The sequence below is a fragment of the Phaethon lepturus genome, unplaced genomic scaffold, assembly GCF_000687285.1.
Source record: "Phaethon lepturus isolate BGI_N335 unplaced genomic scaffold, ASM68728v1 scaffold34519, whole genome shotgun sequence".
Classification (NCBI taxonomy): domain Eukaryota; kingdom Metazoa; phylum Chordata; class Aves; order Phaethontiformes; family Phaethontidae; genus Phaethon; species Phaethon lepturus.
The window spans coordinates 19244-30752 of record NW_010564772.1 but is presented as its reverse complement, the minus strand read 5'-3'; the positions used below and the strand labels follow the sequence as shown (position 1 = coordinate 30752).

At 47.0% G+C, this 11509-nt stretch overlaps 1 protein-coding gene across 1 annotated transcript; it reads right to left on the bottom strand.

Moving 5' to 3' along the window:
• Window positions 1-2954: 2954 nt before the first annotated feature.
• On the bottom strand, window positions 2955-6965 carry TMEM207 (transmembrane protein 207). Its single transcript, XM_010294983.1, has 5 exons — window positions 6888-6965; window positions 5077-5114; window positions 4657-4701; window positions 4069-4211; window positions 2955-3103 (listed from the first exon to the last, which is right to left on the bottom strand). Exons 1-5 carry the CDS (start codon window positions 6963-6965, stop codon window positions 2955-2957), a joined length of 453 nt encoding a protein of 150 aa, XP_010293285.1.
• Between the last annotated feature and the right edge of the window lie 4544 nt (window positions 6966-11509).

Genomic DNA, 11509 nt, shown 5'->3' with positions numbered 1-11509 from the left:
CAGCAGGAAGTATAAGTCAGAGGATGAGTGGCAGCCAGAGGGTCACAGCAGAACAAGTGCTTTTCCAAAGCAGACCCAATTCCTAAAGTGATGATTTATAAAGAAATGGCTCATCTTTCCTTACAACTCTGGAAACAGCCAAACTGCATTAACTGCCCTCGTTAAGGGCTGAGTGCTTACTCAGCACAAGATATCAGGCAAAATCTCTGGTTTTGTAAGAATGGGAACACAGGCCTGGAGAAAGCTTGCCCATTCTGCTGGAGTGCCTGGGAGGAAGGGGGCAGGCTGGGAGAAGCAGCTTTCATAGGCAACGGTAGGTCAGTGGGGCCATCCCAAATACGTTTGCAGAAGGAAGGAACCCATCCCTTTCTCCATTTTAATGATCAGAAAGCCAAGGACCAGGGCAGTGCACACCGAGGCCCCTCTCAGGGTACTCTCCTTCCCCACCTCAAGCCAGGAGCAAGGTCAGTTTATGCCCCTGCCCTAAGCAAAGAAACCCTACACAAACTCTTAAGTGAGATGGGTCCTGGTCTTCTGCAGATTCATCAATTTTAGATTGTGCCTAAGTCTCCTGCCGTGTTGCACAAGTACCACAGCACACAGATTCTCCCATGCTGGTGACTCCAGCTGGAGCCTAATTTTGTGACAGCCAGCAGCTTGCTTTACTACAAGCCACTTGATGCAATTCTGATGGAATAATTTTATTCCGTTTGTGAATAATCGAAGCACTCCAAACATGAAGCTGAACGCACTTGAATGCACATTAGTAGCACGGAAACACAAACCTGTTCCCGTGAATGTCTCCGCAAGAGCAGCAGCCTCCTGGGCGCGTTGCCGAAAGCCTCGCTTGCCCTCTGTTGGGTGCCTGGGGAAGGATTTACCGCCTCGGCAATGAGTGCCGCTTACTGGACCTTGTGAAAGAGGGATGCAGAATGATGGAGGCATGAAACAAGAACAGTCCTTGCTTGTTAACCTCTCCAGCCACCTGATTAGAAGGTGACATTCGATGAAATTAAAGGCAGCCATTTACTTAGAGCCAAGCAATTAATAAGCGGGAGAAGGTAATATTTTATGCAGCATATAATGCAGACAGCCTGGGGAGTTCACTTCCACAAGGGGGTCACTGAAGCAAATGCGGCGTGTAGGTGGGAAGGAAGTGATGGCTGATTTAATGCCCACTAGCAGGCTATGCAAGCTGAAGTGACAAACATAATCAAATCTCATGCTTCAGGGCATAAATTGAAGGGGTTGAGTAGTGGAAGCAGTTATGTATATAAAAGGTCTGATCCTGAGAGGTGCTGATTACCTGCAATCCTTACTACGTTCAGCCAGCGAAAAGACACTCAGGAACTGCTTGACTTCTCCACTAGCTGAGTCTGTACTTGCTAATTTTCCTTATTAATAAATCCTGTAATACTTTAGCCTGCTGGCATAAACATTCATTTTGCTACAGTAACATTTATTTCCTTTCACACACGAGTCAAACATTAAAGCTGCTTCTAAAATAAGATTTTATGGAGATAATTTGCGGTGGTGCTAGTAGAGAATTTGTCTCTCAAAATATGCTATAATTCTTTATCTAGCGAAGGTACTTATATAGCCTCATTATGAGAATATGTGAGCACTTCATAACATTTAGTGGATTTATCTTCCCAGCTTCCTTCCTGAGCAGGGGAACCGGTACTAACCCCACTCTACAGGTGGGGAGCTGTTCCACGGGGCAGGCTGTGGGCTTCCATTAATCTTTTGGGGTACCTGGGATCGACCCAGCTGCCCACTTTGTGAGCTTGTGGCTCCTGGGGCACGCGATGCACGGTACTAGGAGTGACATTTACCTTCTGCACTAAGGAGGGTCTGATTTCAGCTCCCAGCCCTCACCATTAAGAGAGCCGTGGCAGAGAGGCCGGGCAGGCTGAATCCAGCGTTCAGTGACCTGTCCATGACAAACAAATGAAATATTTGCTTTCATCTGGAATCCAGCTAAGGGGGAAATTCGGCATCTTTCCTCTGTAATTTGAGAACTAGACAGGCTAATACCTCCTAGGAATCGCTTAAGTAGAGCTGATCCTGCTTAGGTATAAGGCAGTCTTCTTGAAGTCTCTTCCCATTCTGTCTGCAGCGGTCACCTCAAAGAAAATGGCACTCTTTATCTTACTAAATTTCTGTAGCTAAGCACGAAATATTTAACCCCATAATTCATGCCTGTGGGGAACAGCCACGTGGGTCCTGGGCCATTCAAAGTCTGTAGGTACGCAGTGTTAGGGCAGGAATAGCTGGGGACAGTCTCCACGAAATTAAGAATGGCTTTTATGAGCAAACTCCCCTTTTTTGTGCACTGTTACCACCTCCTGCCACTGCTACTCCCCGCCTAATCCCCATCTCTTACCTTCCCTCCTCTGGCCATAAATTTCCTGCTTTTTGCACTAGAAAAATCTGATATACTGTGCTAAATATTTTAAACATGGCAAACGATCCTTCATCGCAGAGGGGCATGATTGCATTACAATGTATTAGAACAACATGACTTTGCCACAGGGTGTTTGTTGGCACCGTGCCGAGTGAAGGAGGCAGCCCAAGTTTAAGAAGTAACTATCAAGTCATTTATCAACATTTGGTCCTAAAACACACAGGGTTGCACCAGCTTGAGCAGCCTTAGAGAGATAAATCTGCAGGCTGTGCCAGAAACCCCAAATACAGACAGACCTTTGAGGAAGTTTCTTGAAATCCAGAGCCCTACCAAAATGTCAAGCTGAGCTCCTGTGACAGATTCAACACATGATTTTGGCATTTATTCTGTTGCATTTTGTCTCCCCTTTTAGATTCAGATGAAATATGTGCTGTTTTCAGTCTCTCGGCCAACCTCTGGAAAGGGCTGATTTGATCTCGCACTACTGTAGCATAATGGAAGATCTCCCATGAATCAAGTGGAATCGCAGAACGCCAACACGTGGCATCTAGAGCTTGTTTTCCTTCATAATATCCTCATAGGGTGGAGGCAAATCAGCTCCCCCAAGGCTGAAATGTGGGGCAGGAGAAGAGGACATCTCTGCAGTCATGCAGGGGCTCGGAGATCCAGAGAACGGGCACTGAGGCACTTCACTTTCTGGAAAAAAGCAAAGCCATAACAGTACAGCAGACAGGTGTGAAGAGCAAGCATGGGGGTGAGAGGGGTGAGCCTGGGAGGAGCTGTCAAACCACTTGGAAACAAGAAAGGCACGGATGTAATTTTTGAAACACGGCATCACAAAACCTCTCACAACAAACTCCATATGCAAGAAGTGAGAACAGAGGAATTTGGGTGGGTTTGGGGTGGGTCCTTCTTGTTGGAGACACTGTTCATGATCACCCAGAAAGCAGGCAACACATCCTCTGGGAAGGGCTGAGTCTAATGACAGAGTTAGCTTGGAGGGATTGTTGTCTGGCCCAGCCTGCTGATGTTGCTGGTAGTAGTCCGGGTCAGTGCTGGGTGCTACACATAGTCATTATAGCCCAGTTCTCAAAAGTCTGGGTGCTCCTGGAGGTATGCTGAGGGTGGCCACCGTGATGAACAGCACCCACCAAGACAACTTTTCGACAGACCCCAGGGTGTATCAGCCAATCAAGCTGCCTGCTGGCGTGGCTCAAGTAGACCGGTGTGGTCTTGCTTGAGTGAGAAATTCAGGTCATGCGTTGGAAAGGGCTGCCTGACCCCAGGCAGTGCCCGTGGATGAGTACATCAGGCTGCTGAGTGCGCTGGCACCAAGCAGAAGGTCCCACACGCCTCCAGTGTTAGTGTGGCCAAGCCCCGACTAGACACCTTTGGTACATGTGGACACAAGGACAGCACTGAGTTCAGTTGAAGGTACAGCTGGGGAAAAGAGGACATGGCTTGCATAAGCCCTCCAGTCCATGGTCTGGACATCCTTCCAAGATGCCCAAGCTGGGCACCCCACTGTTCACCAGAAACACAGCACCCAGCTGCAGCCGGGCTCCCATTCAAGGCTGGCCACCTCTTATTGGGTTATGCATGGGCCACAGGAAGCCCGTCGGGGCCAGCGGGACCTTGCGGCAAGCAGGGAGAGGACTGACCGCAAAAGGCATCAGAGCTGCTGAGCGCGAAGACGGCCAGGGTGCGTCGGTGGGGGAGGCTGCTCCGCCGTTTCAGCCAGCACTGCAGGCAGCAGCAGATCCCGCAGGACACGAGCAAGGCCAGGAAAAACAACATCAGGAACCTGAGGCAGAGGCAGCAGGGGAGGAACAGTACCATCACCATCTGCGGGCAGCACCGACAGATGGCTGTGTGTCTTCAAATTAACATATTCATTAACATCTTTTGCAAATAGCCGTTAAATGTTGCGGTTTCCCCATCAGCGTACTGGACATGATCAAAGAACGTGGAAACCAATGTCTCAGTGCTGAGCGCTCAGCGCCAAGTTCTGGCTGGAAATTTTAACATTTCTCCCTGAAATCATTCATCGGTGTTGCCCAGCTCAGTTGTCAGCATACAGTGAGAGGCTATGGATAAATGATTCCCATTAGTCAGTAAAGACAGAACACAGGGACAGCCCAGGAGCAATGCTCTCTAGCTATCAGTCTCTCTTAATGCCTTTCTCTCTATATATCCATCAAAGAATATTATTTGCCAGTTTTTCCCTCTAAAACAGATCTGAAACTTACCACACGTACCAGCTGCTAAAGTTTTCATCGCTCTGCCCAATGCACCTAAAAAGGGAAAAAGAAAAGGAACTTTCAGTCCAGCATGAGGGGACTGGACTGGCTCCAACACACATCTACCAACACAAAGAAAGGCATCATCGGTCAGCAGAGCATTGAGACGTTTTCCTCCGTCAAGGGAACCCTATTAAAAGTCTCTCTATGTAGATGGAAGCAGATGCAGCTGATGTACGAAGCGTGCAACTGGTTCGCCTTTCAACACTGGCACCCACCACCAGTGTTTTTGCTGAAAAGGGCCAAACGGCCCTTTCCTGGAAGCCCTCATTCCTCTGCCGTGCCGGCATGCCAGGCAGGAGCACAGCACCCCCGAAGAAGCCCGGGGTGGGAGCAGTCGCGGGTGAGAAAACGGAGAGCCACACTCACCTGTTGCCAAGCTCACAGTCCGACGCAGAGTCTGCTAACTGAAAACACACACGTAAATCAGAGAGGGCAGATATGTGTTGTTTTTTTTATAATTTACCAGTATAATTACCGATCTTCGAGCAGGAAGTTGGAGAGGAAGGGCCATATAGGTGCTGGCTCCTGCAGCGATGCACACCAGACCTCTCCTTAGAGACCGCAGGGCTGAGCTCTCGCTGCTGCGCGTCTCCGGTCCCAGCTAGCCCGTACCGGTACCGGAGGATAACCGCGCAGAGAGCTCGGTAAATTCAATAGCTTGCAGATGAAAGCTAGGCCAAGGGGAAAGCCTCTCTTTTGATGTGAAAGAGGGAAGGAGGGAGACACGATCAGGTGTCAGCTGTTCATAGAACTAGGACTGCTGTTCAGAAATGTCTGCTGAAAAGGTCCCGTGGCCAAATTCTTGGTCTGTAGCTCATTTTCCAGTAGCTGATTGTGAATGTAGCTGTGAATTGGAGCTGTTTTAACCAGACGTATGCTCTACCCAGCATTTTAGTGTTTTCGGGTGGTAGTGGTGCATCATTCCCAGAGTCAGGTTTCAGGTATGGCAAATATGTGATCCTGAAACTTGTTTTTCAGGTATCTTTTGTACTCTTTGGTGAAGTAAGTTTATTTTTTCAAGCCTTGTTGATCTTAGCCTCAGTTTCAGATTATCTGGGCAAAAAGTAACTGGAGTGGTTCATTAGTACTGTTGAATCAAATTCAATACAATTTTTGGCTGACTCACGTCAAGTGTGTAATAACACTTGTCCAACTTCTCTATGAAAAAACTTCAGCTTGGGTATAGAATTGCAATAACACCGGGAAACAAAATAAGGAAGATGGAAGCCTTTAGATTTATTTATTGGAGAAAACTATTAGACTGTAATCCGTAAATCATTACTTTACTTTGGATTTCCTTCTGTGTATATCCAAAACACGCAGAGATTTCTGACTTTCTTTGAGTCAAGCTGGAAAGCTCTGTTCTGTATTAGAAATTTGTATCAAATACTTATAATTGAGAGATCTCATATTACATCTCTAATTAACAGGACTTCTTTGCAACAATTTTGTTGTGCAAACCTTGTGTCACTGTAAACAGCAAGAAAGCCTGTGCACACACTGCCTTTCAGTCCCTAGTTTCACCAGAGGCCTTTAGGTATAATAAGTCTTTTATATAAAACATTATCTATGAAATTTCATGAGTGGCTGAAACCCAAATGAGGAATAGAGAAAAAGACAGAAGCTTCAACTCTTCCAAATGCGTCCTTTTAAAACTGAGCTAATTTGCCATTCTGCACACGCACCCTGGTGCAGAATATTTTAATTTTTTTTGCACTTCAACTGATTATTAGAATAACACGTCAAAACCAGACAGCTGATTGCTGTGATTGTGTGTACCCTGAGTATTCTTCATGGCTGAATGACAACCTCTGGACTCTCTTTTATCATCCTTCAAACTACCTCGGCAGAGCTACCTTAGCGTAGTTAAACGGCAGCAAAATGCATCTGCTCTGAGGCAGCAATCTATCAATGCAACCAAACACCCACCCGTGCGGCTAGAGACCCACGCCGTTCCACTTCAATAGCCATAGACAGAATAAAAGATTAAGGCAGTCACATTTCCTCTGCATTAATTGGAATTGTCGGAAACATTAAACCCTCCCCAAATTCATCAGGTCCTCAAAAAAGTCTTCTAAAAAAAAAGGAGGGGGGCTGATGACTAAATTCTATGAAAGTTGAATCCTGCCCCCCCAAATCTCTAAAATCATCCTGGTCCCAGTGAAGGGTTTGGTTACCTGGGAGAAGGTTAAACACAGAAATCCAGTTCCTGTGATCCATGAAGCGAAACACAAAGCTCCAGGTCTGTGCATCATGAGCAGGAGAAACGTGGGAAAGCTTCATTTGCAGCAGTGTTTTACCCTCTGTAATTTGGGGCTTTTAAAACTTCTCTACACATTGTGCCTTCAGCCAGAGAACACGTTGCCCAATGGCTTCCTGCGCTTCAGAAATGACCGCTAGTCAGGGAATGAATTCGGGTTTGCATGGACACACTCAAACAGCTGCTAGAAGTTAAAGGAACACTAGTTTAAGGTCAGCACCTTGCAGTTGTTTCGGTATTTTCATAGCTGTTCACAAATTCCTGTTGCTGAAGCTTAGTTCCATATTAACCCACGGCTGTATTTAACAGGACCTGCTACAAATAAACACTGGAGACCATATTGTGAGGCCGTGCTTTCATTACACGTTGCCTTCAGCTGCAGTTCTGGTATTAGAGGGAAAGCAGTGCTACCTACAACCATCTCCCAGGCACTGCGCCTATGATCTCAAACATGTGCATCAAGGATGAAGGAAACCCTTCCCAGCCTGAGACAACCACCACTGGTACCTCTACTGCTGTTACGCAGCTGGCAGGGGTTGGTTTGTGAGGAAAATGCATCCAAAAAACCACACGTCCCCAGTGGTTCTCATAAGGGGAACAAAATTTCATTGCCCAATATAAGGAACAATTTGATCCTAACGGATACATCCAGATGACGTAGTTAAACAGGGGTGGGAGAGGGTTTGCACCGTAGCTCTGATCGCTGCAGAACGGACGATCCCGGTTTGTTCGGCAGTCAGTAATAGATTGTCACTGAAGTTTACAGCCCGTGGCTGAAACGCACCATTAACTACGGTTCTTCCAGATTTAACACCAAGGGTGTTGCCGTGAATATGTTTAGCCGTAAGTCCAGAAGTTAAGCATTATGTTGTGATGCCATTACTTTAGTAATGATTGACAAAGCTAAGCTGCTCTTGAGATATACCTCTGTGGCTTTGCTTCACCTAAAAGGTCAAGAAGTCTAACCAACTCTGATACACATACTCAACCCAGGTTTGTTATTTATTGTTAAAGTTTTGCATAAACCCAGTCCAAACCCTGGCGTTCTCAGATGTTTACTTTCAGCTCGCTGCTAATTAATGTCAAGCCTCTGAAACGATGCCCTCTGAGAAAGCATCTCTCATCATGTTGCTGAGTGCAAGTGCTACACAATATAAATGGTCTGCACATGTTGGTGTCCTGGTTCAGACCAATCCTTTTCAATTTTGTTCAACAGTAAATTGTCAAACCAATTTCTTAGTTGTTTTCTTAAAAGAAAAAGTTCCTGCAGTATAAAAACGTGCACAGCCTTGCTGGGAACCTTGCGACTCTTACAATTTCAGGCTTCAAAGAGATCATCCATCAGTGAACTAATTTCAGTTTTCTTCCTCTCTCAATTACTTCCCTCTCACCAGCACCCAGGGTACTTCCAATTTAGAGCTGCTGAATGGATCATCCCCAGTATTTCAGGGGGCAGGTACCAAAATGAGCTCCTGGTACTGAAAAATAATGCATAGCATCTGTTCTGGGTCTATTTCTAGAAGAAAAAGGGAAGAACTGAATTCTGCCACTGCTCAGCTTCCTGGCCTAAAGGCAAACTTTGAAGTTTTCTGCTGATTGGTCCCATACAGAGGTTTCAAGTGGTGGTGGCAATTTGTGGAGCCTGTCCCTGCATTCTTGGTCATGATGTTGGGAAGAAAGCAAGCTGGCTAAGAGGGCTTCCACAAATGCTCTTGTTGCTTGAGGGGCAATCCCAATACTGAAAATATAGCAGGAAAACTCTCCGTCTGTTATCTGCTGAGCAGCTTGAATACATGACTATCATAAAGAGCTCCAACACTTGCCAACCAGGACCTGACACCGAAAGCCCAAAGGAGCTCTGCACTGAAACCCCATCGGGCTACGGCCCCTCCTGCCCGCTCCCTGCCTCGTGCGACACCGCTGCTTTCGGGCTTTTGCAATACCAAGAGACTCATCTTCTGTGTAGCTTTGTCTGAGGGTTATCGCCAGTCTGAGGGCTTTTTCTAGGCTGTCATTCCCCCCATGAGGAGATATATACACACGTATGTATATACATACATGAAAGGTATGTGTGCCCTCCTCCTCATCCACTTACTGATGAAAAGTTTGGTATCTCTTGCCTCCTCAATCAATTATATCCACCTCATCAGGGGACTTGGGAGGCTGCTCTCTGATAGATGTTAACTCATGACTGTTAGATAAAAAATATGTTATTTCCTCATCACCTTATGTCGTTGCTAGGTGACAAATGCATCTCCCAGGCAGCAACAGGAACTACTGCAACACACAGCAATTTATGATTGTCCATTATCTCTTTGCTTAAAGCACCTGGTCCTTTCGACAGATGATGTGCACTTCTGGGATCATCCAAAGGGTGACTTTTAGAGTTGCCACAGAAACCATCTCCGCTGGGGGCTGACTCTTTCTGGGCTTCATGAGGGTGGATGCAAGACTGGGACCCAGGAGGAATTTGGGAGAAGCTGATTTAACTTCTCAAGTCTGACAGGGCTGAGTTTGGATCAGGGGTCTGAATTTCAGGAACTGAGCTCATTCTTGTATGTATGCGCACTAGAAAAGATGGCCTTCGCTTTCTTGAGTGCAATACGATAATTTTCAGTCATGCTTTTGGTTTGAGCCAAAGTTTCAGGGAACACGCTGGGGACTTCTGGATGCTGGTGAGCGTGGGAGGGAATTTACTGGCAAACAGGAGCCCACACAGAGCCCCTGGCAGCTCATAAGCACAGCTAGCAGTTTAAACCTGTTTAAAGCTCTTCCTCACCTTGCTAAGCTCTGACCAATCTCCCAGTACAGTCCAGAATGGAACTGTGGAAGACTTTTCCAGAAAGAAAACAAGAAGGGAGAGTGGCAGGAAGAGAGGTGGGACAGACACAGGGAAGGACATAGGACAGCATAGAGAGCAGAGAGATGTGCTGTTGAAGGGAGAGGAGGAAAGGCAGAGGAGCCCTGCTCTCTACATTATCGTCCGCTGACAAGAGTTAATTAAGCATGTGTTGGCTTTTTTATTTTGCAGTGTTCTCATACCACCACCACAACCAATTTTTCCTCCAGCCCAAGTCTGCTGGGAGCTCTGCCCTCCCTACTCGAGTTCACTGCTGTGGCTGGCTCAGTCTTTGCTTTTGCAGCTGCATCCTCGGCATTTGGGCTCAGCCAGGCTGTGCCCATCCTGGCTGTGCCCATCCTGGCTGCAGTCACGCCTCCCGGCCTGTCCTGGGAAGACTCAGGGCCGGTGAATTCAGTTTAGCCCAAGAGCAGAGCAGGGTAACAGGGAAGACTGAGCACTGCTTCTCTGCAAGAGGAGAACTAAAGCAGCTTTGGTCTTGTCTTCGTGAAAGCTGCAAGGAGCTGCTTGCTCCCTACAAACACACCGAGATGAATAAATCCAGCACCAGGGAGAGCTGTTGAAGCTAATGGCCAGTGCTGGCATGGGAACAAATGGGAGCAAACTGGCCATGAATAAATTCAGCCTGGAAATGCAAGGTTCACCCCATCCGGAGCAGTGAGGTTGTGCAGCAGGTTGTCCATGGGAGGAGTGTGGGCACAAAACCAAATGGCTCCTGGGATGGAAGTCATCGAGCTCCCACAGGGAATGTAACCACTTCAGCATGATTTGCTGACCCAGGGAGTCCTTTCCCACCCCAGTTCAGCCTTAGACCCTCAAACCCATCTGCATACACAGGAGTCAGCCAAGACAGACCTGGGCTTGCATGGGCAAGGAAGGATGAAGTCTTTAAGACAAGCCTTGGTAGAGCTGGCACAGCCTGTTGTCTTTCAAAACGATTATAACTAGTTGCTGCTCACTGATGAATAGGGCCCTTTGTGAGCCTGTGCGAGGGACGTGCTGCACAGAGGGAAGGAAAGACTCTGGGCATGGATTTAAATGAGTGCAAACAAGGATGACATTGTTCTGCTGCATCCTCCTCAGGAGCAAGGCTTTGCAGGTCACCCTCAGGTCTGAGACAACTGCAGCTACCTCTGCTGTTTCAGATGGTCCAGAGAGCCCTTTTTACCTTGATGTATGAGTAGGGAAAAACCAGCAGAGAATGGGGTCAGCGAAGCCTTTTGCCTGGCAGAAAGCTAAAGGAAAATGGATCTCTGTTTAGGTTGGTTATTTGTAAAAGGGATTTCTCCTATATGTGCATGCATATGCCAGACAGAACTACAGAAAACTGTCTTCAATACATAGGTGCTCAGGGAGTCCTCAAATTCTTAAATCACACATTCATGGGAAGTCAAAACTTTAACCAAAATATAAAGTCCCCTGAACTGTTGTGAGAAACTGCCTTGAATTGTTCAAATACCCCCTTTCCAACCCTACAATGAACACCTGAAATAGATACTGCAACAACTAAAATATTGAGCATACATGAAAGGATTTAGGCAGGAGCTTTCTTGCTCTAGAATTCACAGGGGGAATCAACTTTGAGAAGTGCACCGCTCCGGCAAGCGCCTTGTGTATGCCTACAACGCCGGTACTGACCCTGTTCTCACCATTAAAAACAGAAAATGGTGTGTAGTGTT

Bases quoted from the DNA above. Each gene is read 5' to 3' on its own strand.
- TMEM207 (XM_010294983.1), bottom strand. From the start codon at position 6,965: ATGATGCACAGACCTGGAGCTTTGTGTTTCGCTTCATGGATCACAGGA. The intron at 4,212-4,656 runs GTAAGTTTCAGA...CCTCTGCCTCAG, and splicing joins TTTAGCAGCTGGTACGTGTG to GTTCCTGATGTTGTTTTTCC. The intron at 3,104-4,068 runs GTCAGTCCTCTC...GCTTTTTTCCAG, and splicing joins CAGCTCTGATGCCTTTTGCG to AAAGTGAAGTGCCTCAGTGC.